This window comes from Mustela lutreola, chromosome 8 (assembly GCF_030435805.1).
Source record: "Mustela lutreola isolate mMusLut2 chromosome 8, mMusLut2.pri, whole genome shotgun sequence".
In the NCBI taxonomy this organism is placed as follows: domain Eukaryota; kingdom Metazoa; phylum Chordata; class Mammalia; order Carnivora; family Mustelidae; genus Mustela; species Mustela lutreola.
The window spans coordinates 134075884-134102065 of record NC_081297.1 but is presented as its reverse complement, the minus strand read 5'-3'; the positions used below and the strand labels follow the sequence as shown (position 1 = coordinate 134102065).

The 26182-nt window shown below is 35.7% G+C and overlaps 1 protein-coding gene across 5 annotated transcripts in view; it reads right to left on the bottom strand.

The window, feature by feature from the left end:
* Positions 1 to 26182, bottom strand: part of HCFC2 (host cell factor C2) — a 35827-nt gene that overhangs the window by 5793 nt on the left and 3852 nt on the right. For 2 of the 5 annotated variants that reach the window (XM_059186697.1, XM_059186700.1), the window contains exons 4-13: positions 18410 to 18618; positions 17111 to 17195; positions 15582 to 15688; positions 15284 to 15472; positions 9787 to 9954; positions 9175 to 9227; positions 6915 to 7092; positions 3136 to 3339; positions 2515 to 2588; positions 387 to 524 (exon numbers count right to left, since the gene is read on the bottom strand). In XM_059186697.1, coding sequence (XP_059042680.1) covers positions 387 to 524; positions 2515 to 2588; positions 3136 to 3339; positions 6915 to 7092; positions 9175 to 9227; positions 9787 to 9954; positions 15284 to 15472; positions 15582 to 15688; positions 17111 to 17195; positions 18410 to 18618 — 1405 coding nt within the window. Of the gene's footprint in view, positions 1 to 386; positions 525 to 2514; positions 2589 to 3135; positions 3340 to 6914; positions 7093 to 9174; positions 9228 to 9786; positions 9955 to 15283; positions 15473 to 15581; positions 15689 to 17110; positions 17196 to 18409; positions 18619 to 26182 lie in introns of those variants that run through there. The other 3 variants (XM_059186699.1, XM_059186701.1, XM_059186702.1) reach the window with 3 other exon arrangements.

The following is a 26182-nucleotide window of genomic DNA, read 5'->3' as shown; positions in this document are numbered from 1 at the left end:
CTTGCGCACTCACATGCTAAATAAATAAATACATCTTTAAAAAAAAGAAAAAGTTCTCAGTAAGAAAAAATGTTCCATTCTCTAAACACACCAGGTAACAAAATTAGAGATCCTCCAAAAAATCCTTATCTGTATATATCCTTTATGACTCAAAATCCAGCTCCAGTGATTGTATGAGGCTTTTTAAGTGATCTGCTCATGATATATTCCATAAAAGTGCCTTAATAAAGAATACAAGATAATTAGGCATATAGATAGAACTCTCAATTACAGATTGTAGACAGATCTCAATTTCATGCTTTCCAGTGATTTGAATCAGGGCTATAAAAAAAGATCTCATTCATGAAATTTGTAACTCACAGGGTAGGAAATATATCAATAGCTACCTTTGAGATGCTTTGCTTTCCTTTTGGCAGCAAATAAAACTGGCTCACCAAAGCTGTATTATTTTTAAAAATTCCTACATCACACCACTGTCGTTCTCCTGCTTTCATTGTGGCCACTGGATTTGAAGGAGTCTCTTTCTAATTTCAGAGAAAGAAAAATTTATCAGGACTCTTACTGTGCATTTAAGAAACTTCAAGATTCAATAAATCCATGCAGTGATCTACAAATAGGTATATGGGTAAACACCACAACATTAAAAGCTCATAAGTAAATAAACTCTTAACAGATTAGGTCAACTGACAGTGAAACAGGGATGCCAATTCAAACACAGGGAGTGACAGGCATTCTGCAAGTCAGTAGCTCTGTACTATCAACCTAGCTGGAGTTAGCATGCTTTCCAATCAGTGATATGTTAAAATGCCAGCTGTTTTATAGAACATTGTCATTTCAGAGACCCTTTCAGAAAATGTAATCCCTTTAGTGTGACATTATACCTTGCTCCAAAAGGAGCAAATAAGGAAAAATTCATTCCAAGCTGGCTTATTTCTAGATTCAAAAACAACTAGCAGAAATTCAGTGACCTTTGCACTTGATTTAAATACCTGTGATTCTCCAAACCTAAAAGGAGAAAAAATGTTCAAAACTAAAATGCAATTTGAATATACTTTAGTATATACTAAAGAGGAGATTCAACAGTTTTACATTTTTCACCTTGCTTTAAAACAAAGAAACTTCCTCTACCTTAAGCTACTTTTAGCGATAAGTGAATTATACTTATCCCTGGAACTAACCTTTTTAAGCCATCTTCTTTATAAATGAGACACTGTTTCCAGAAGCTCAAAACAAATGTGCACTTCAGTTACTTATTTCTGTCTTAAATATATAACAGCAGAGGTACATACTTATAATTCAAAGTATTTATTATTTAGGCTATCACACATGACAAAGTGAGCTACCTAGAAAAAGTCTTTAAGGGTTTTTTGTTGTTGTTGTTTTTCTTTTTTGAAAGGAGTATCTTTAAACTTGCTTTCATTTTTAAAGTTGTAAAAACTCTCTTCAACAACTTTTATAAAACAACTGGCTCCAACTGAAATAACAAATACCATTCTGGCTGATGTGTTGCAAAATAGATTTGGGAGAAAAAAAGTTCCCTTTAATAATTCTTCCCTGAGAAGAGTCTAAGAACTTTAGGACTTAATATTCTGGAAAGGTGAAAGCTGATAAAGGTAAATATCTGATCAAAATCCATAAAATCATGATTGAAAGAAAACTAAAACCAAAACCAAAACTTCTTAAGACTTCCAAGAGGTAAATAATAGGTCAAATAAAAACTCTTGCTCATAGCAATAAAGTCGCAATGACTGATAATTTTAAAATAAATTAAGAAGTATATACACACACATGCACACACACATATATATTATCCTTATATTTACCTCATTAAGACAATCATGGTGTATTTGTGAGGCACATACCTAGCATTTTAAGTTAAGTTGTGGACCAATTTTGGCCTTTCATAAAACAACTTAATGTCAGATAATTGGGTTACCCTATAGGTATGTCTAACCACCCAATACTGCAGTATTTTGCTGTTCTCCCAATTAATAGCTAGCAATAGAGCCACTGAAATTTTATATTCTGTAATATGTCCTTTTACTCTTTAAGACATTAATGTAACTTATACATATACATGTACACATGCACACACTCATATTTCTGATTATAAAAGCAGCAAAATTTCACTATACAAAAATATTGAAGGCCCAGAGAGATTAAGTAAAAATTATCTGTGGCCACAGAGCCTGGAGAAAGTCATCTAGCATTATAGTGTGGATGTGCGTGGACTTACATGAGAGTGGGAATGTATGTATCGTGTGTATCTTTTAATAAAGTTGGGATCATAGTATATTTATAAAAATATATGTATTTATATATATACACACAAATTTTTATGCAGCTTTTTTCACTTAACATTATATTGTAAACATGTTTTCTATTCAAGCCTTCATTTTTCAGTCTTTGGCAAGTCATTACTAGAGGACATCCAAGAATCTTTTCATGAATTTATGCTGAAGTTGCTCAGCATTCCACCTTTAAACACATATGATCTTCAAGTCATATACTTACAGAAAATGGCATCACTGTAGCATGTGCTTCTACACGGCTGATCTTAGATGCAGGCAATGCACATGCTTCATCAACTAAAAACCAAACAATTCATCATATAAGACTTACGTAATCACTTCGCAAACAGACACATTAAAATACAATTTATAAACATACAAAAAAGAGCCAGAGGGAGAAAAGCACAATTCTAACTCGAACTAATTCACAAAGTTCACTTCTCAAGGGTTTGAAGACTAACTAGAACTTCAGAGAATGTTTACCAAAGATGAAACACAATTCCTATTGCAAAAGAATGAAATGAGAATGTACAAAATCAAATAAATCAATCAATCTGGGAGAACTGTTACTCCAAAGTCTAAAGAATGAATCCTTTCTATAGAAAAAAAAATTTGCTGAACATATTCACAGTAGGATAAGTACATTCTGAATGTATTTCAGTGTGTGCTGATTTAAATATTTTATGGAAGGCAGCAGAGTATATAATAATTTTCATTGAAATGTTTTATCTGTTTATATATGATTCAATCCAAGATGAAATGCAATTCCCATCTAAACAAATAAGTTTGATGAATTTATATACAAAAATGGTTCAAAATACAGTATGTGAAACACATTTCAAACCTTCAGATTTGGTACTGAATGTTGTTAGTGAAGTTTCATCTTTAACAACTGCCCCATTTGTACTGGATGATTCAGTTTTAATGGTCTGCTGGGTTACCATAGTTTGTGCGCTGGAAACAGAACTGGATACAGAAGTTTCGGGGATTACTGTTCTTAAGTCCAGGCAACTACTTAGAACACCTATAGTTGCTGAAGTATGAGGACCTAAAATTAAAGTGAAAAGATCAATTGTTAACATAATACCTGCAATAACTGTGCTGTCTTATGTTCATGTCATACAATTCCTGCTATTTTCAATTTTAAAAATACAAACATGAGTACCGTACATGTCATTAATATGAATTAACCACTAGGCAAAATAAACTGCACTATACAGATAGCAGATGTCCAACGTCTCAGCTCCTTCTTCTACTCTAAGCACTGAATCATTGTTCTTGGACTCTCCTAAATCATAGATCAATTCTCATTTTGGGGAAAAATATAGAGGTCATCAGGAATGCATGCCCTTGGTTTTCTGCCTCTCCTGCCCTAAATTAGAAATATGTTTGTGATTGTGGCCATCCTTTCTGTCTTCTCTTCCACTTCAGAGGATGAACTGACCTCTCTCCTGAGGAAGGATAATCTATCCTCCTGTGCTCTTGGTCCCATTCCTTCCCATTTGGGGAACCTCTTTCATCAATCATTCCTCTCTCTTCAGGGTTTTCAGATTCTTTTTCATTAGTAGTTTTTGGCCATTGGTCCATAAACATTATCAGGTCTCTCAAGCAAACAAACATGCATCTTCTCTGACCCTGCAAATCTCCCCCCGTTACCTTAGCCCCTCACTAATTCCCTTCAGAGATGTCTCTACTTCCTTGACCTCCTCAAACTTGGGTTTCTAGACCACTACTCTAATGAAATGGCTCTGGCAAATATCAATGATTTCTAAAAGTTGCCTTTCAATTTCCATTTACTTGATCTTTCTGCAATGTAAACAACGCTGACCACATACTCCTTTTTGAAGCTGTTTCTTTCTATGATTTATAATTACTCATTCCACAACACTGGAGATTTGCTATTTACCAGATATTGTGCTTCTTTCTACAATGCTGAAACAAAGCAGGCATGGTTAATACCTCATCAAGTTATAATCATGAGATAGAGAAAGACTAGCACACACAATAAATATATAGTCACAAACTGTGATGCCCAGAAAAAGCAGGACACCAATCTCTGGTTCTTTTCCTGACCTTCTAGGAACTGCTTTCCAATCTCTTAAGCTGGTTTCTTCTCTTAAAATGACTCTTTTTTTTTTTTTTTTAAAGATTTATTTATTTATTTGACAGACCGAAATCACAAGGAGGCAGAAAGGCAGGCAGAGAGAGAGGAAAAAGCAGGCTCCCACTGAGCAGAGAGCCCGATGTGGGGCTCGATCCCAGGACCCTGGGATCATGACCCGAGCCGAAGGTAGAGGCTTTAACCCACTGAGCCACCCAGGCGCCCCTTAAAATGACTCTTCAAATGCAGGCATTCCCAAGCCTTCCCTTTTCTCCATTTACATATCTTCCTATGCTTTAACTACCATTTACAAATCATAAATCTCTCAAATACCTATGTCCTGGGCACTGTGTGAGGTGCTAGGAATCTCACAGTAAACAAGTCAGACAAGGTCCCTGGTCTTGGAGCTTATATTTTAGATACCCTTAACTTCTAAATTTTACTTCCAGCTAAAAACTACTACCTAAACTCTACACCTAAGTATCCAACGACCATTAGAAATCTTTACCAATATGTTCTTCAGTGCCTCAAAAACACTAAATCCGAAGTTGAATTTACCTTTTCCCCAAGTCTGTCCTTGCTCTTGTATTTCTTATCTTGATAAAGAATATCACCATCCATTGAATTTCCAACCCAAAAACTGGGAGTCATGGTCAGCTCGTTTTTATTTCTCATACCCAACTAGTTTCCAAAGCTAATAATGGATGCTAGTTTCTAAAAGTCTGAGAAATGATATAGTCTCTCCTCTCCATCCCACCCACTGCTTTAGTCTCTGTGTCTCTTGTAGTCCTAAAAGAACACCCTATCAGGCCTCCCAATCATTTCCTACTATAGTTCTGATGGTGAGCCAGAGTGTTCTTTTCAAACAATAAGAACAATAGCAAGAACAACAACAACTAATCATGTCACTCTTCCCACTTTTGAAACATACCAGCTACTCTAACCTACAGAGAAAAAGTCCAATCTTCTCTTGTTAACCTGACATTGGGTAGCCATTCATTCATATATTTGAATGTCTGCCAGATACAGTCATTGTACAACCACTATGGTTTTCCAATTTGCCTAGTACTAATTTTATCCAAACTGCCTTACAATGTAGGATTTAGAGTGCATCTGAAATCTCAAAGCTCTTGTTTTCTAAGAATATAAACTTCTTTATAAGACAGATATAGAAAATCACTGTAAGAAAGAAAAATAGGGGTGGTTGGGTGGCTCAGTTGGTTAAACATCTGCCTTCAGCTCAGGTCATGATCCCAGGGTCCTAGGACTGAGTCCCTCATCAGGCTTCCTGCTCAGCGGGAAGCCTACTTCTCCCTAACCCCATTGCCTGCTATTCCTCTGCTTGTGCTCTCTCTCTCTCTCTCTCTCTCTGTGACAAATAAATAAATAAAATCTTAAAAAAAAAAAAAGAAGAAGAAGAAGAAGACAGAAATATAAGCTGCAGCCCAGGACTAGGCTTTTATAATTTTGAGCAAATCATTCCATCAGAAAATCAAGAAAACAAAAGTGCTCTCTTTTTCCACACATAATGAAAGGAGGAAAAATGATAGCAAATTATTTTCCTTGAATACTTTATCTATCATGGACTCAAGAAGAAAAATGGAAATAAAAACAATACTCATACTGTTAAGTTTGCATTATGGAAGAGGATTTAGATTTTTATCAGCTGTCACGAAGTTTTCTTTTTTTTTTTTTTTAAAGATTTTATTTATTTATTTGACAGAGAGAAATCACAAGTAGTCGGAGAGGCAGGCAGAGAGAGAGGGAAGCAGGCTCCTGGCTGAGCAGAGAGCCCGATGCGGGACTCGATCCCAGGACCCTGAGATCATGACCTGAGCCGAAGGCAGCGGCTTAACCCACTGAGCCACCCAGGCGTCCCTGTCACGAAGTTTTCAAATTAAAAATACAGTCACGCGTGTCGATGTCACAGACATATCAGAATGAGATTTATAAAATAATTTTAGATATTTAAATAAGGCACAATGCTTAATGAATCTCAAATGGCATGAGAATATTCAAATGAACTCACTTTAAATTACAAAGTTCACTGAATTACAAACTGTCCCATGAATGTAGAATGTAATCAACAGTTCTCATAAATGAACTCTTTCTGAGGATAATCCAGTTACTTGCTAAACAAATATTTACTAAGTGACTACTATTAACCAGGCATGGATTCAGGTGCTGAGGAAATAGAGATGAACAAGAAAATCTCTGCCCAAAACAAATAATTTCAGATAGTTCTAAGTGCTAAGAAAATACAGTAATGGGAAAGGGACAATGCAATACTGGCCAACCTCAAATGTCATAGAAGAGCTTGCTTCATCTGAATTTTGTAGCTTATAACTAAGCACTACTATTCAGGTAAGTAGTTCCTTGGTATCTTGGTATCTCCAACTAGAGTCAATATGGAAAGCTTATTATTATTTTGAAAATGGATCAAAACCATAGAACATTTACTTTTCCAAAGACAAAATTCCCTACTATTGTAAAAAGCTTTATTTAAAATGCCATCTTTATACCTTCATTTTTCCTTAGCACATCCACGACACAACTATTATGATTAGAAGCATTAGTTGCCAAAGATGAATGTAAAGTAGCATTAGAATCAGTTGATGCTTTGAGATCTGGTCTGTTTTTCACAGAAGTTCCTTTCATAGCTGTATATTCAGTTTTTGTACTGTTCATTGTATCACTGATCTATAAGAAATAAAATAGTTTATTGTAGGAAGAATGTTCAATTGAATAAAAATACATGTAAAAAATAAGCAAAATAATTTACAACTTAAATGCTTTTGAAAATAAATTTACCAAGATATAAAACAGTTTAAATTATATTCTTAATTTGTACAGGATTATTCTTTAAATTTTACAGTAGTTTAAGAAAACAATTCCTTCACTTAATCTCCATTCTGAAAGGACCAGGTTCTGAAGGGGAATGGGAGGGTATATTCTGAGGGAAAAAAACACAACATTTTTATAAGTGGTAGTAGTATTCAAGTAAATACATATGTAACACAGGAGACAATGCCAAAGCTACCAAGTTTAACATTTTTATCAAATTTTCTTAACAAGGTCAATATGGATATTAAAGATTTGATGACTCCTAAAACTAAAATCTCAGTTCAAGCGAATGAATTACTCTGTATGACTGAGTTTTCCAAAGAGAGATCAAGATTTAACACATACATGTATCAATATTCTTTACCATTAAACATTTTAGGAATCTTTCTAAGTCTGTTTCTGTACTCTGATATATACTATAATGAATATATTTAGACTTTTTGATAATTCAGATCATTGTGAGTATCAGTTACTACACATAGCAATACCTATGGGTCTACTGCACCATAGAAGTGATATGGCTTCATTCAAAAACCCCAATATTGCTACCTCTTTTTACTTACCTGTTTGTTACTTTTCTGTCTCCATCTTGATTGTTAATTATACCTCTATAGTCAATTACAACTTCTTATGGCCCTAAAGCTATTTGTCCATCATATAGCCATGTTCAGAACACATGTGCTTATGCCTACATCATTTTCCTTGAAAACAATCTACTGCATATTTAGACAGAAGTTTGCCATATAAAACCAGTGTAAATCCTAGTAAACTTACTCATTGTCTCTACAAATATCTATTGTGAAGCCCTTCATAAACAAGAAGGAACCTCACAAACATCAGTGCTCAATTTAGCAACTCATATTCTTTGGTCGGCAAAGTACATAGTAAAGAAATATATTTCACATCCATTTTCGAAGTATTGGTTGAAATTTAAAATGAGTGTGTGTGACATTTAGAAATGTCAAAAAGATAGATTTCAAGATACTGTAAGTATAAACTCTAAGAGATTACCCTCTGAAGCTATGTGTAGTGAGGGGAGACTTCAATCTCTTGGTTAGGGATTCTTTTTTTTTTTTATAAATTGGATTTTTTTTTTTTAAAGACTTTATTTATTTGACAGACAGAGATCACAAGCAGGCAGAGAGGCAGGCAGAGAGAGAGAGAGGAAAGCAGGTTCCCTGCTGAGCAGAGAGCCCAACAAGGGGCTCGATCCCAGGACCCCAGGATCATGACCCGAGCTGAAGGCAGAGGCTTTAACCCACTGAGCCACCCAGGCACCCCTTGGAGAGGGGTTCTTAACCAAGGCTACTGTCATAGTGATCTATGGAGTGTTCCTTAAAACCGCAGTTAACTGGGCATCACCCTAAAGTTTCTTTCTTCTTTTTTTTTAATTGTGTTATGTTAGTCATCAAAAAATACATCATTAGTTTTTGCTGCAGTGTTCCAAGATTCACTGTTTATGTACAACACCTGGTGCTCAATGTAATACATGCCCTCCTTAATGTCTACAATAGTCAAACCATGGAAAGAGCCAAGATGTCCTCCAACAGATGAATCGATAAAGATGTAGTCCATATATACAATGGAATATTACTCAGCGGTCAGAAAGGATGAATACCCAAACTCTGCATCAACATGGAAGGGACTGGAGATTATGCTGAGTGAAATAAGTCAGGCAGAGAAAGTCAATTATCATATAGTTTCACTTACTTGTGGAACATAAGGAATAACATGGAGGACATCCTAAAGGTTCTGCTTCACTAAATCTGGGAAAAGGCTGGGATTCTGTGTATGATTGTTTTTTAATCTCAGAGGTGATTCTAATATGCAGCGAGGGTTGAGAACCTCTGTCCTAGGGTAATATGCTAAAAATATGAATAAAAATTGAGACTCTAACCTTAAACATTCATTTGTCATCATAATTTTTTTTTAACTTACACTGTTAGGAATGGTGCTATTACTGCCTTGTCTGTGAGGGTCCATTCTGACTCCTGTAGGAATAAGAAAGTTCATACTGACAAGCTCTGAATTAGCTTCAATAAAATATAATCAAGTATTTCTGGAAGTTATATATTAAAGGTTAAAAAGTATCTTTATCAAATTTTATCTATTTTCTTTTTTTTTTAATTTTATCTATTTTCTTAATAGTTTGCTTAATAGTTGACTAAAATCCTTTCTAAAAGAACATGTAAAATTCAAAATGTTTCTAAGTGCCTGTTGCTGTACAAAAATACTTTTGAAAAAAGCTGAAATATTTATGTGCTAAATAAAACCATCTCCTGAAGTCAAGTATCAAGTCAAATTAAGAAAGTACATCAGAATGAACTGCAGAAAAACAAAACAAAACATTGTATCCTACACATCTATACATTCTACCACAGGATAATGATAAGACAGGCAAGTTTCAAAGTTGAAACGCAATATACTTGCTTAACCAGGCAGGAAACATCATAAAAATTTTAAAAACTAAGCGATCATCACTGGTTTTCCTGCAGTAACTTTTTAAAAAAACAAATGAGCATGGATGCTTTCAGGTGAAAATTATGTTACCTTGCATATTTGGTGTTGCTGTAGAATCTGATGACGCAGCTTGGTAGGGTAAGTCTGTATTCAGCTGCAAAAGATAGCCCTCAACTGTGGGCACTTCATCCCATTTGACATGGAAAGAGTTGGTAGTGGCCTTGATCAGTTGTACTTGTGATGGTGCCGGTGGTTTCTCTAAAGAACAATATTGACATTATACATTGATGTTTCCAATGTATCAATATTTTGCCTACATAGTTTGTGTGGGTCTAGGGCTTTGAAAACATTAGCAATGAGTATTTCAACTGTCTACCAAGAAGGAAAAATTTACTCAGATAAACATAGCTATCATAGGTCAAATGAAAACAGTTTGGGGTTCTGATTCTATTTATTTAGTTAGTTCCTTATACAAATAGCTCTACACACAAAACAATCTGGTTCCAAGCTATTTGGGTCATCAGAATCAGAAAGAAATGTTTAATCATAGAAGTACAAGGGTGGGGGAAGGAAGTATTTTATAGTTATAGCTACATTATTTTACCTTCTTTGTAAGATTTTTAGAATTTTAATGAGGCGATTTTCAGCCAATAGTATACAAGTCAGAAATACTGTTAATGTTAGCTAAGATGATTTGGACATATTTTGGAAAATCACAACTTCTTGAAGTTAATACCCTCTTATCAAAACTTGTACTACGCCAAACAAGTAACTACTTTGGTATAAAATATTACCAACATTTCCAAAACAAATAACAATCATAGAGTTTTAGAACTGGGAAAAAGAATCTGAGATTATTTCTACATTATCTTCGTCCTCTTTTTGTTTACCTACCAATTCAGAGAACTCAGAATTCCTAAAGGAGTACATTCCATCTTTAGACAGTTATATAAGAAAATTTTTTCTTCTAGTGAGTTGATATCTGTAAGCTATAATTTAATCCTTATATAGAATCCTTATAGATATTGAACAAGTCTATTATCTGTCTTTTTGTATTTTTTAGAGAAGGGGTCAGCAAACTGGCTGGCTTATAGTGTGATTTTGTAAATAAAGTTTTATTGAAACACAGCAATGCTCATTTGTTTATGTATTAGTTATCATTGCTTTTTCTACAGCAGCAGAATTGCATCATTATAATAGAGACCATATGGCCTACAAAGCCTAAAATATTTACTATCTAGCCCATTAGAGAAAAATTTGATGACTGTGTTTTAGGGGGTAAGTAAACCTAGTTCCTCCAACTATTCCCCACATAGATTTCTCCATAATCCTATTCACAATCCGGTTTATTTAAATTTCTTAAAGTAAGACAAGCTATACAAGGAAATAATAAGACGACAAGTCCAAGAGGTACACCACCCACATAACAGAAGTTACATGGAGAGAAAAGAGAGAAAACAGAAGGGTACAAATCAATTAAATAAATCAAGAAAATACCCAGAACTGAAGACCACGAGTTTCCAAACTGAAAGGGCCCAATAAGTACTCAACACAATGGGTTAAAAATAGAAGCACAATGAAATTTAAGAATAGTAGGGACAAACAAACAAACCCTGAAAGCTATCAAGGGTGAGGGGAAAGGTCACATTTAAAAAGAACAAAAATCAGAAATGGTTTGGGTTTCTCAACAAAAACCTAGCAGCTTGAAAACAGTGTAACAATGCTTTCAAAATTTTGAAGAGTAATGACTTCCTGTGTAGAATTCTATTATCATGCAAATTGCCAATTAAGTGGAAGAAGGACTGAACATACTTCCAACCAATGCAAAATCTCAAAGTAAATTTATCACCTATGCACCCTTTTCCTGGGATGTGTTCCACAAAAAATGAAAAAGTAAACTAAGAAAGAGAAAAAATATGGAATCCAGGAAACAGGGAATCCAGCACAGGTGAGAGGCAAAAGATATCCCCAGGAAGATGATGAAGGGAGACGCCAAGATGATAGCTGGGCTCGATTTGTGGAGGACAATCATCCCAGTTTGGAGCAGGAGAAATTTCTTCAAGATGATGAAATTTGATAGAATATCTGATGCATCTAACCATAGTGAGAGAAGATTTAAACAAATAACAGAGTATGGATTGAATTCGTAGTAAATACATACAAATCTAAAACAAACAAAAGTAACAATTATTAATCCATGGCAAATAAAAAATTGTGCAAGGAAAGTATAACAATATTTTACATGGCTCACCTGCAAACAGTGTTTATGTGATCATAATGTAAACAATGAATACTCATCTAACAAAATTATGGTATAATCATATTGAGAGAATGGGGGTAGGAAAGGCATATAGGATAGAGGTGAGGAATGATGGGAAGAAGAGATTAAATCCTTAATTTCCAGAGTAGAAAGTGAGCATTTTATGCCTAAACTGAAAAAAATCAAAGTAACAATATATTTGTGTTATATGGAAATATGGAAGTAAATACCAAAAGAATCGTTTAACAGAGTTGAAAGCAGATGATTGTGAAGCAAGGAAAATAAGAGGAAGGTTGGAGCAAAGGACTGCTATTTTGCATAAAAAAGCTTCATGGAATTAACCACTCTTTTAAATATTAACAAATTAACAAAGATTAACTAAAAGTGAAAACAAGCAAGACGAAGAGCCCTCATTTCCCTAATCCCCCAAATTCATGCCAATTTATCAAGAGGAGAAGCAAAGTCTAAACTTCGACCTTATGATAGTGGCCACGATTACTTTTAGATAGCTATTCATGTCTAAAGAAAAGGTTTATGGAACAACTGGCCAGATCCCTTAGTCACAGATCCCTTAGATAATCTGTTGAGAGTGATGTTTTAGGCCAAGAAAAACCTATACACACATATTTTTCTTCCAATCTCAGAGACTAAAGTTTATCCTTGGACTTCAGGCAATAACTCCTAATTTTGAAGATGCATCAGTAAGTTGAATTTTCTGTATTTCTTTCCTGCTTACTAGTATGTGCTTCTTCCACAGAAAATATTTAGTCTCTAACTTAGTTGTTCCATTTATTATTTTCCAATTATCTTAATTTTAAAATTAAACTGTTTCTATATTACCAAAGCAATGCATGCCTCTGTAGAAAATAAAGATGAGAGAAAAACCTTTCAGAAAATGCTGAATATCACCTTTTAGATAACATTTTGGTACACAATGTATACTTCCAGATTTTTCTGTTTATATGCTTAAAAGAAACTGGAATCATAGGCATGGTTTATAATCTGCTTTTCTCATGTAGCAACATACATTACATCTCTTTTGATTTGATTTCTTGACTGACCTCCAGATTTCTTTATTCATCAACTACGTATTTCATCTCCTTATTTCAAACTTAGCATAGTCTAAATGAAACTTAATTTTCTCCACAAACTGGTATTCTCCTCAGTCTTCCCCAACCCAGTAAATGGTAATGCCACCAAATGATTCAAGCTAAAAACTTCATCCTCCATTCCCCTCTTTGTGCCACATGCCACACCCAATTCATCAGCCATTCCGTCGGTAAGAACTCCAAAACATATCCAGAATTCACCCACTCCTCCCCATCTCCACTGGCGCCACTGTAGTCTTAAGACTTCTCAGACTCCTGTGAAAGACTTCTAACTGGTCTCCCTGTGTGCACTTTTGCCCACCTACAATTTATTTTCCAAACAAATGCAGTGCCCATTCCAAAATATACATCAGATCACGACACATCTCTCCTTCCAACTAATAAATAAACTACTCTTGTACTTTATAAACAACCTAAACTTCCATGATGTGCGAGGCCTTATATGATCTGTCCTGCTGTCACTTCCCTAACCTCCATTCCTACACTGTCCTCTTCCACTCAGCTCAAATCCGTTCCCAAATGTACCAAGTGTTCCTATCTCAGGGCGCTTGTACTTGCTGTTCACCCTTGCTATAGTGTTTATCCCCTAGCCTTTCCCATGGATAGCTCTTCTCTCCATTTGGATACCCAAATGCCGTCCCATGCATATGCCAAATGCCGTCTCATACTTTTCTAACTACCCACCCTGAAGTTAGTGTTATCTATCCCAGTACCCCATCGACTATCCCAGTGGTCCATGTTACTATCTTCACACGCTTACCAGAAACGGAACTTATTTTGTTAATTTGTCCGATTAGTGCCTGTCATCCTGCTGCCCTCATACTTTCCAAGAATATAAGTTATTTGATATCAGGGACATTATCATATCAGTCTCTTTCACTGCTGTAACATTTCACTTCTCAGCATATAAAACAACCTAGAAAAATTCCTGATAGACATGTGTCAATCAATAAGTATTTATTGAAATAAATGGATGAGTTCTGTATTTTAAAATTTTTAGTGTTGAACTACTTTTGTAAAGATCTTTTCAGGGGCACCTGGGTGGCTCAGTTGGTTGGGCATCTGACTCTTGATACTGGCTCAGGTCATGATCTCAGAGTCGTGGGACTGAGCCCTACCTCAGGCTCCATGCTTAGCTGGGAGACTGCTTGGGATTCTCTCCCTCTCCCTCTGCCTGCTCCCCCTCCCATGTTTTCTATGCAGTCTCTCTCTCTAAAAATAAATCTTTTTAAAAAATCCTTTATTTTGGTATACTTTGAGATTTACAGAAAAAACACAGAGTTCCCATATACTCTTTACTGTTTCCCTTAATGCTAACATATTTGTTAAAACTAAGAAATTAACATCGGAATAATACTATTAACTAAACTACAGACTACTCAGATATCACCAGTTTTCCAACTAACGCGCGCGCGCGTGTGTGTGTGTGTGTGTGTGTGTGTGTGCTTGCTCCATCCAATCTAATAGTCTCCTCTAATTTCTGACTATTTCTTAGTCTCCTCTAGTTTGTGACTATTTCTCACTTTCCTTGTTTTTTGTTTTTTTAAAAGATTTTATTCATTTATTTGAGAGAGAGCAAAAGTGAGAGATCACAGAGGGAGAGGGAGAAGCAGGGAGCCCAAAGCAGGGCTGAATCCCAGGACCTGAGCCAAAGGCAGGCACTTAACTAACTGACTGAGCCTTAACTGACCCCTCGCTTTCCTTGTTTTCCATCACTTTGAAGTTTTTGAAGAGCGCTATTCATATAGAATGTCTAGGATGTCCCTCATTTTGGGTTTGTTGGTAATTTCTCAGAGTGACGTTATGGATTTTGCAGTAACACAGGTGAAGTTTCTCCTGATCACATCATACAAGAAGCAGGGCTAAATGATTCAACATGACTATCATTAGTGCTATTAATACTGATTATTTGATTAAAATGGTATTTTCCAGGTTTGTCTACTGTTAAGCTACTACTGGGTCCTTTTCCATATTCTGTGGTTTGGAAGGGAGTCACTAAATCCAGTGTATACTCAAGGAAAGGGACATTAAGAAACTCTCTTGGGGAAAAAAAGGGAATTCTCTTCGAGTAGGAAATATCTACATACAATATTTCTTCCATTCATTTTTAATTATGGAAAAGAGAGGCAGTGGCATTTACACTAAATCTCAAGAGACAGGTAGGGCTCAAGTATTTATTTACCTGAAGGAAAAATATTTATTGAATACTCTTACCTACCAGTATCAAGATACCAAAGATCCTTGCAGCAAACTTGACTATTCAGTGCTTTTTTGTAGCCGTCTCTTCCACTCCAAAAATATAATCGAGTGCCAATTGCAACAGCACAGTGTCCAGCTCTTGGTCTTGGTCTTGAATTTTTTTTGTCTTCCTGAGAATCTGATACTAGGGTGGTCCATTCTGCTGTATCTAGAAGATAGAAATATCCATGACTACTATAGTGTTCTTAAGCAACAAAATAACAAAAATTCTTTTATTAATAAGTTTTATCTCAGTAAGTAACTCTTAAAAGACTCACCGAGATTTAGGTAAGAAAATGAACTAGTACATCTCCATTCACAATCATGAGGTGAAGTCTCAATATTCTCCCCCTTATGTGGAACCCATCCACCGAAAATGTACATCCTGAACACAAAGAGAGAACATAAAGTGGCTGATTTTTTTTCTAAAGCTTTAATTTTTTTTTTTTTTTTTTTAGATTTAAAATGCTAAGAATAGACTTAAATTTCTTATTTGTTGATTCAAAGCTTCAGGACTATTCACTTACTTATGATCAAGGTAATGGGAGTAAGATAATGAATAAAGTGGTCTTCTCTGAAGAGTTTACAATTTCATGAAGCAATACAGAATCAAATTATTTCTCTCTGCAAGTTACATAAAGTGGGGAATATTTCACTTACAATACATTTGAAAATCAATATTACATATAATATACTAAGTGTACCTTAGTCAGAAAGATAGTCGAATGACCTATGACACCTAAAATCAAATTCAGAGTTGTATGCATACAGTAACCAAAGAGGATTAAGTTTCCTATAACTTTTGTCATTGTTATCAGTCAAATAAAAAACTTTAAACTATGTCCCTTGGGGCCCTAAGGGTTCTTGAGATAGGTCTAACAGCTGCTTAAGGAGAAAGGTTCATCAGGCAGCACTCAGGGCCCATGTAACCTCGTGCCCACTAGACAAGCTCAATTTCCTATTTTGTCTATTAGAGTTCCATTTTATAAAAGGATTTTGATATTCTAAAAAATATAGCTTATTAGATTTTGTTTATGGCTATTTAAAAAAAAGAACTAATGAGGCTCTAGTTGTTTCCTAAAATATTACTTATAGGAAAAAATCCCTACACAAAGAAAATAATTAATTTCTCTTTACACAATAATGCACAAATAAGAGAACTTGTTGATGACAGTAACAGCTAACCTTTACTGAGTGCTCTTTATGTACCAGCCACTGTTTGAAGCATTTCATACGTATTAATCCATTTAATCCTCAAGACAGATATAGGTTTTAATATTATCTGCATTTTTTATGTGTGGAAATTGAGGTAAAGACAGATTAAATTTCCTTGCCCCAGGTCATACATGACAAATAACAAAACTGGTGACTTGAATTCATGCAATTTGGTTACAGAGTTTATGTTCTAACCACAACTCTATTCAAAGTTCAATCACTTTGTGTGCATACTGAGTTCATATCTGAGAACAAATCAAGTGCTACCAAAAATAAGTAAAATGGAACATGGAGTTAGGTGTGTCAAACCTGGCAATGGAGGCCAGGTCAGTGAGACAACACTCTCCTTCACACTTACGTAATATCTACTCTGTGCAAGGCACTGTAAGAAATGTACAGAAATGTAAGAGGCAGGATAAGAAAATGGCACAGTAAGCATTCTAGCTTCTATAGGCTTACTATTCTAGCTTTAGTAGACACAATCATTGTTAAATTCAACAATCTATTTCCAAGCAATGGGTAGCACCACTCTTTGTGTGTATCTTTCTTAAGTTGGTTTTAAAAAAAAGTGAAAAAAAGAAAACCACCATACTTGTTTCCTATAACACTGGCTGTGTGAAGGCTTCGTGGAAGTGGCACTGTCCCTTTAGTTTCTGGTTTTGACCAAGACATAGTTTCTAAAAGTAAAAATAAGTATGTTAGCAATTTGGTTTAATAATAGCAAATTACCTCACCTTGCAGAATTAAAAAAAAAAAAAAGATTTTATTTATTTATTTGACAGAGAGAGAGACCTTGAGAGAGGGAACACAAGCAGGGGGAGTGTGAAAAGGAGAAGCAGGCTCCCTGCTGAGCAGGGAGTCAGATTCAGAGCTAGATCCCAGGAGCCTGGGATCATGACCTAAGCCGAAGGCAGATGCTTAAAGGCTGAACCACCCAGGCGCTTCTCACCTTGCAGAATTTTAAAAAATAAAACAAAAAAGGACTTAACAAAAAGAAGCAAAGATGTTTCAAAACCATTACTTGAATTTCATCTTAAAATAAACATTTCGGGGTGCCTGGGTGGCTCAGTGGGTTGAAGCCTCTGCCTTCGGCTCGGGTCCTGGGATAGAGCCCCACATCCCGCTCTCTGCTCAGCAGGGAGCCTGCTTCCTCCTCTCTCTGACAGCCTCTCTGCCTACTTGTAATCTCTGTCAAATAAATAAATAAATAAATAAAATCTTTAAAAAAATAAAATAAAATAAACATTTCCAGCTGACATAAATAGTCAATTACAATAATCTTGTTTACACCTGAATGTTAGCATCTGTAATGGGAAGTGTATTTAGGGTGCCACCAATTTTGCATTAAAACCAGATTAGGGGTTTTAACATTTAAGTAAGAACACACTGTGTAGAAGATAGTTGAAAGTGAGAGGCACACCTACCCTCCAATCACTCACTCCTAGGATCCCTTTAAAAAGAGCTAGCCAGTGTTTTCACTGACCAGCAATAACATTACTAATGTTACATTTCCTGTAGACAGAAAAACCATATAAATTTGATCATTCCCAAATGGGACACTTTATGGAGTGATAATTGGTACTACCAATAATTACAGAGAACAGTAAGCATAAATCAGGGCCCTTTCAGGCAAACCACAACATATGGCGACCCTATTTATAAGGAGCACAGGAGAGTTACTGCCATAAATCAAACATTCATTTGTTTAACTTCATTGATTAGCCACCATTTGCATACATCTCAGCTGTCCCAGAGCTGGCGACAAGTGCCTTCTATAAATCTAAGTGCAACTCAATAAATGCTGTAACCAAAAATATTTTTCAAAAGCGATTTTTACATTTGTCCTTATCAATCATAACCAATTCCTGAGCCTGAATCAAGGTAAGCTTACCTAAGTCAAGTTGCCATAGATCATCCAGGCGAGCACCACACATTCCACCAAAGACATACATCTTAGGACTTCCAGAATCCTTTTTGCAATATATGACAGCTGTGTGGGATTCTCTTGGAGAAGGCACAATTCCTTTAGTCACTGGAATGCTCCAACCCACAACACCAGAACCATGCTGGAGCTCCAACTCATAGAAATCATTCAAATATCTAGGATATCATGAAATAAATTAAAACATTAACATAATATATACCTTTTGATTTTTGTTTCTATTTATAAAGATAATCTATGCTTGCTGTGAAACATTCATTTGGTACCAAAAAGCATTAGGGGACCAAAAGCCCCATCCCTCATTCATTATGTATTTATCAAACACTACTGTGTCTCAAGTACTCTTCTGGGGATCAGTAGTGAACAGAAGAGATTTTTGAAAAATTCCTGCCATCATTTAACCAACACTCTTGTCCATGACAGCTGTGATGGTTTCAAAACATAGCCACAAATTGGGACACCTCCCATCAGGAAGTAGGAGCTATGTCAGTCCCCACTCACGATTCTGGGTGAGCCCGTGACTGCTGCCACAAGAGTATGGTGAATGCCACTAGATGAATTCCATGGTTTGATCACAGAAGGCTAATGAAGCTTCACTACAGAATACTTGTTCTTGGAATCCTGAAGCACCATACAAATCAAACTGCCACAAAAACCCCATATGGAGTGGCACATATAGACCCCATATGGAGTGGCACATATAGGCATGTAGGAGGATGGTCCCAGTTCAGTCCATCCTTCAGTTATCCCAGAAGAGGCACAAGATATAGGAGTGACCGTTCAAGACTTCCCATCTCCACGCCTAGCCATCACTGCTGTGTCCTGTCTGAATTCCTGATGCACAGAATCCCTGAACATAATAAATTTTATTTTGCATACTAACTTTTGGAGGAGTTTATTACATGGTACTAGATAACCAGGACAATCACAATTGGCAATAATTGATAAATACCCTTTCTGACCTCTATGAACATCCACATATGTATAAATGAGACATATTACAAAATTTTTTTTTGCAACTTTTTTCTTTTAAAATGTTCACTCTCTAGGGGCGCCTGGGTGGCTCAGTGGGTTAAAGCCTCTGCCTTCGGCTCAGGTCATGATCCCAGGGTCCTGGGATCGAGCCCCGCAAAGGGCTCTCTGCTCTGCAGGGAGCCTGCTTCCTCCCCTCTCTCTCTCTGCTTGCCTGTCTACTTGTGATTTCTCTCTCTGTGTCAAATAAAAAAAATCTTTAAAAAAAATCATTTAAAACATTCACTCTATAATATATCAGTGCCCAACATAGCTTTTTTTTTTTTTTTAACTCTAGAAACTGGCATTAAACTTTTTCATCTGTGACATGGTGTTTTCAATATTTTGAGCAAAATGACTTTCATAGAAATGTATGTCCTATCAAATTATTGCTCAAATATGGGAGCAAAGTTAAAACACTTCAGGACATAAAAAACTTCAAAGTTTAGGGGCCCCTGGGTGGCACAGTTGGTTAAGCATCTGACTCTTCATTTCAGCTTGGGTTATGATCTCAGGGTTATGGAATTGGGCCTGCGTTGTGCTCTGTACTCAGCGTGAAGTCTGCTTGAGACTCTCTCGTCCTCTCCCTCTGCCCATCCCCCCTCAGATAAATAAATCTTAAAAAAAAAAAAAAAACCACACCAAAACTTTTAACATTGTTTTTGGGGGAAAAAAAATTTTACATTTATTCCAGAAAATTAAGACATTCAAGGAAAAAAATGAGTAAGAGAAACGGTAGTACAAAGAAATTTTTTTTTTAAAAGATTTTATTTATTTATTTGTCAGGGATAGAAGGAGAGAGAGTGAGCGAGCACAGGCAGATAGAGAGGCAGGCAGAGGGAGAAGCAGGCTCCCTGCCAAGCAAGGAGCCCGATGTGGGACTCAATCCCAGGACGCTGAGATCATGACTTGAGCTGAAGGCAGCCGCTTAACCAACTGAGCCACCCAGGGGTCCCAGTACAAAGAAATTTTTAAGATTTTTAAAAATTTACTTATTTGACAGAGAGAGAGAGAAAGAGAATGCACAAGCAGTGTGAGGGGCAGGCAGATGGAGAGGGAGAAGCAGGCTGATGCTGGGCTCGATCCCAGGACCCCGGGATCATGACCCGAGCTGAAGGCAAATGCTTAACTGAGCTACCCAGGTGCCTCTAAATTGATGTTTACAAGTATGGTTGTGAGGTCTAAATAATACTGTGAAAGACTGACCAAGAAATTAGCTTCTTAGCATTATTATAATATGGAATAAGATTCAAGATTATGTAGAACATATGGGAAAAGCAAAAGAAGGTAAAGACCGTAATCTATTCTCAAAGATGACAAGACCCTTTCAGTTTAAATGTATGTGATAATTTCTGAGCAACTAAGGCAAGCACAGAATTAGTATGTGTAACTTTCATATCATTACATGGAAAGAAAAAAAAACAGTAAATCAAGAAAAAGGAAAAGGAAAAATAAGCAAAGCATGGTCTAAAAAAAGTAGTTAATAAGATGGTTAGGGAAAAAAATCTATAAGGCAATGTCAAGAGAAAGACAAACTATGAAAAGAAATTTGGTACACATCACAGAAAAAGATAAAATATTCTAAATGTAAAAGGTTCATACTAGATCAAGATTACAACCAATCACACAATAGATACAAATAAAAGGATATAAAACTGACAGTTCACAGAATGAGAAATAAAAATTGTAAAAATGTGCACATACACACACAGAGACACAGAAAAACAAACACATACACATGCAAATGTTCAACTTCATAATTTTTAAAAATCTAGCAAAAGCAGAGGGCTGGAGATGGAGAAGCAACAAAAGCAGAATAAATGGAAAACATAAAACACAAAGGTAGGAAGAAATGTCTCTATTAGGAGACAAAGTCTCTTGGGGGTAGGAAACCTGTAAGAAAATCAAAATAAAAGAACCCTGAAACCCAGGCACCTGGGTGGCTTAGCTGGTTAAGTGTCTGCATTTGGCTCAGGTCATGATCTCAGGGGCCTGTGATTGAGTCCCACATCCAGCTCCCTGCTCCACAAGGAGTCTGTTTCTCCCACTGCCTGTCCCACCACTCATCCTCTCTCTCTCTCTTTCTCAAATAAATAAAATCTAAAAATAAAAAATTTTTAAAAAGAACCCTGAAACCAGCTATAAAGCAATTAAAAGCAATGATAACATCAAAACTATTTTGACAACTGATGTGGCACAGACTTAGACAGATCAGAATGGATACCAACCAGTAAGCTATACCACCAGTTCATACTGGTCAACTGTTAGCCCTATTTACAAAAGATAAATCTACAGCAAAATAATACATGTAGATTGAAAAGTAGATATATAAGAAATAAACAATAAATTCACAATAACACGGGGAGATTTTAACATGTCATTCAGAAGTTGATATGATCTAGACTCACAAAATCAAAAAGCTTCAAATAATAATTTACAACAGTGATCTAATAAAGAACCCTGTACCCAACACCAAGTACTTACAATCTTTATGAACACCTATGGAATAATCACAAAAAACTGATTGACATACACCACAAAGACTATCTCTAAAAAGGAGAAACCCCACAGATCACATATTTTTAAACACGATATAATAAAGCTATATATTAGCAATAGTAACAAAACTTTCCATTTGGAAATTTTTACAGATTTACACCAAATTAATATTGGGTTAAAGAGAAAATAAAAAGCAATGACAATAAGAGCACTATATATCAAAACCTACAGAATATGGCCAGAGCCATAACCGGAGAAAAATGTGTAGCATTTATTAGAAAATAATACTGAAAATAAGTGAACTAATAGGCATTCAAATTACTAGAAGTTAGAAAATAGTTGGAAAAGGCACCAAAACTGTTAAAAGTTAGAAGTCAGAAAAAAGAAAAAATTTAAAGAAATGGAATAAAGAAAATAAGTGAAAAATAAAAACAAATCAATAAAACTAAAAAATGGTTCTTTGAAACCATCAAACCACTCATGTGTCTGATCAGAGAAAAGACAACACACACATTTATAAATGAGAAAAGAGATGTAACTACAGACACAGAGATTCTAAATATACAGAGAACTTAGAAGTTTTATCAAAAACTGGAAAAATCTAAGTAAAATGCATGATTTTTCAAGGAAAACAAATTATCAAATGATTCAAGAAAAAGAAAATCTAAATAGATCAATAACTATAAAAAATATTGAAAAGTTAGGCAAAGGTCATCTTCCTAAATTATACTAATCTCAGATAATTATGGGAATTTCTACTAAATATTCAAGAAATTATGTTATTTAAGCATAATAAAAGACGGAAAGCTTCCCATTACCTTGGAACACAGCCCTGGTTATATTCCCAGGAATTACAGAATCCTGATACTCAAATCAGATTAGAATATGACCCCACTATCCCAAATAAAGTTAATATATGGAAAATCACTGGTGACTATAGACAGTACAAATAAGTGTTAGCAAAATGAATTCAGCGAAGTATGAAAAGAACACTGTAATGCAACAAACTGGGGCTTAGCCACAAATAAAAAATGGCTTATACTTTAGAACCAAATAATATAATTCACACAATTAATGGATTAAAGAAAAGAAACAGTAAGTTCATTTCTACATCTAAAATGAATATGAACACCCATTTTTGGCTAAAAAGAGAGGAAAAAATTAATCAGCAAACTAGAAATTTTTTTAAACTTCTTTAATCTGATCAAAGGCAGAAACCTACAGAAAACATCACAATCCATCACAGAAAAGTAAAAATATTAATGAAACAGAATAGAGTCTTGAACAAGAGTTGAAAAACATTTTCTGTAAAAAGCTAGACAGTAAGTATTTAAGGCTATGGAAGCTATAAGTTCTGTCACAACTACTCAACTTTGCTCTTTTTAAAAAATATTTAATTTATTTATTTGAGAGAGAGAGAAAGCATGAGAGAGAGCACAAGCAGTGGAGAGGGAGAAGCAGCCCATGGAGCAGAGAGCCCAACATGGGTCTTTATACTAGGACCCTGGGATCATGAGCCCAAGGCAGCCTCAACCGAATGAGCCGCCCAGGTGCCCCTCAACTTTGCTCTTTTAACAACACGTAAATGAATGGGCATAGCTGTGTTCCAATAAAACTTTATTAACAAAGACAGGAAGGTAGCAGACCAAATTTGGCCCTCAGAATGTAATTCATAATTCCTGATCCTGAAAGCTAGAACAAGACCCATTTGTATGAGGATTAAGATGTGATACAGATGGGACTTCAAATCAATGAGGAATAAAATGACTTATTTAATAAATGGTAGTGAAGAGTTGAAAATCCATTAGGAAGAAAAAGTAAAAATACCTCATACTAGTCACAAAGATATATTCTAAATCTATTAATATTTAGAACACAACAAAGCTGTGAAGGTACCAGAGAGCTGTGGGATAGAATCATCTTCCTAAGCAGAAAGCAATAAAAGAAAAATATTGTCAAAACTGATAACACAAAAAGAAAACCCTTTTAAAAAAGGCAAATAGAAGACTTGAAAAAAATATGAATTATGGTGATAGATACACAACACAGCAAACTGACTAAAATCACTGGAATATGATATAAGAAGTTTGAATTTTATGGTGTGTAATTTATACTCTATTTAAAAAGGAAAAATGAATAAGGATATGAACAATTTCAGAAAAGGAGCTGCAAATGTCCAATAAACATAGTTAATCAAGCTCATCGCCAGTTTTTTAAAGAGATTTTATTTATTTACTTATTTTAGATAGAGGGCAAGAGTGTGCACACACACACTTGGGGAGGAGTAGAGGGAGTGGGAGAGGACAAGCAGACTCACTGTGGAGCCTGCAGCCTGACATGGCTCTGGATCTCATGACTTTGAAATCATGACCTGAGCCAAAATCAAGAGTTGGACACGACCGACTGAGCCACCCAGGTGCCCAAGCATTACCATATTTTTTTTTTAAGATTTTATTTATTTATTTGACAGAGAGAGCAAGAGAGCACAAGCAGGGGGAGCAGTAGAACAAGGAGAAGCTCCCCACCAAGCCCGATGCACGGCTTATTCCCAGGACCCTGGAATCATGACCTAAACTGAAGGCAGCCGCTTAACCGAGCCACCCAGACACCCCTCATTACCAGTTTTTTAAAAAATCAAAATAAATCCATGAAATGTAGTTCACCTACTAGTTTGGTAAAAACTAGTAAGAGCGAGACAATTCAATACTGTTAAGGGTGTAGGCAATCCCGTACACTTAGGAGTATAAAACAGTTTTGGATCTTTGGAGGCTGACTCAGGAATACCTAACAAAGTTGAATGTAAATACCCTTGATGTCCCTCCCGCTGATTCCATTTACAAGTATGAATCCTACAAAAATTGGGGTTCCTGGGTTGCTCAGTCGTTAAGCATGTGACTCTTGATTTCAGCTCAGGTCATGATCTCAGGATTATGAAATCTAGTCCCGTGACCAGCTCCACGCTATGCATGGAGCCTGCTGAAGATTCTCTGTCTCCCTCTACCCAACCCTGCCCCCAACCCTCGCTCTCAATCTCTCTCTCTCTCTCTAAAAAAACAAAAATAGTTATACACGTGCAAAGACTGTAACAGCAAAAAAAAGTGGAAATATTCAAATGTCTGCCAGTAGGGGAATGGTTAAGTAATTTACATAACTCAGACTACTTTTAGCCATTAAAAAAAATTAAGGTCAATTTTTATCTACTGCGGTAAAAGATCTTGAAGATATACTATTAAAGGAAAAAACAACAACAAAAACAAACAGGTAAAAACCCAAAGTTGCAAAGCAGAAAAAAAAAAAAAAAGATTCCACTTCTATAAAAGAGAATACATGTCTGTGTAGGATCAAATCAATGTTCCCCACCTCCCCTTTCCTGCTAGGCAGAACACTCAGTCCTGGATCACTGACCAGTGGAATGTGAACAGAAATGAATCTGCTATCTTTAACCAGAGGCTTTCAAAAGCACTGCATTTATCTATTGGCTCCCTCAAGCAGCATAAACTTGATAAGCTTGCCCATTATACATAATAACCTAAAAAAAAAACTGATTAATACATGTTACATGAAAAGGGTTCTAAAAGATGCACGTCAAATTGAATTATGTGTTTGCCTGTGTTCGAGGACAGTGATACTCTAAGAAAGAACTTCATATACTTTCTAATTTCTTGCATTTTTATAAGTATGTATCCAGAAAAATCTGTTTAATATAAAAACAAAAAAGACATGTGCCACAAGTTAAAGTATCTGGCTTACTATGGTGGGATAAGTTTTTTCCCTTTTCTCCAGTTTCTAAGTTTACCGTGATGTTTTGGTATGTGTCATTGTTTAAAGTTTGGAAAAGACAAAAAAACTAAGGTTCTAACATCAATGTAATGTAGGTAATATATTGATGGCAACCTGCAAGTTCTCTGAAAGTAAAGCCAACAATCTTATTTAGCCAACAAAATGACAGTGAAATGTAGATATTTAATCACTCCCATTTCACAGCCAAGGAAAACAGGATTAGATTACTTTCACTAAAGGACACACATGGTAAGCAGTGAATCAGAAAACAGTCCTTCAGACTCTAAATGTCCAAATCCTGAGTGCTACAACGACAATGTGATCAAAACACTACGGGAGGGGGGCGGTGGGGCGGGGGGAGAAGAGGTAGCGATTGGTTGTTTGGAAAAAAAGGAGACAACTAGTTCAAAAAATATTTGCTTAAATGAATCA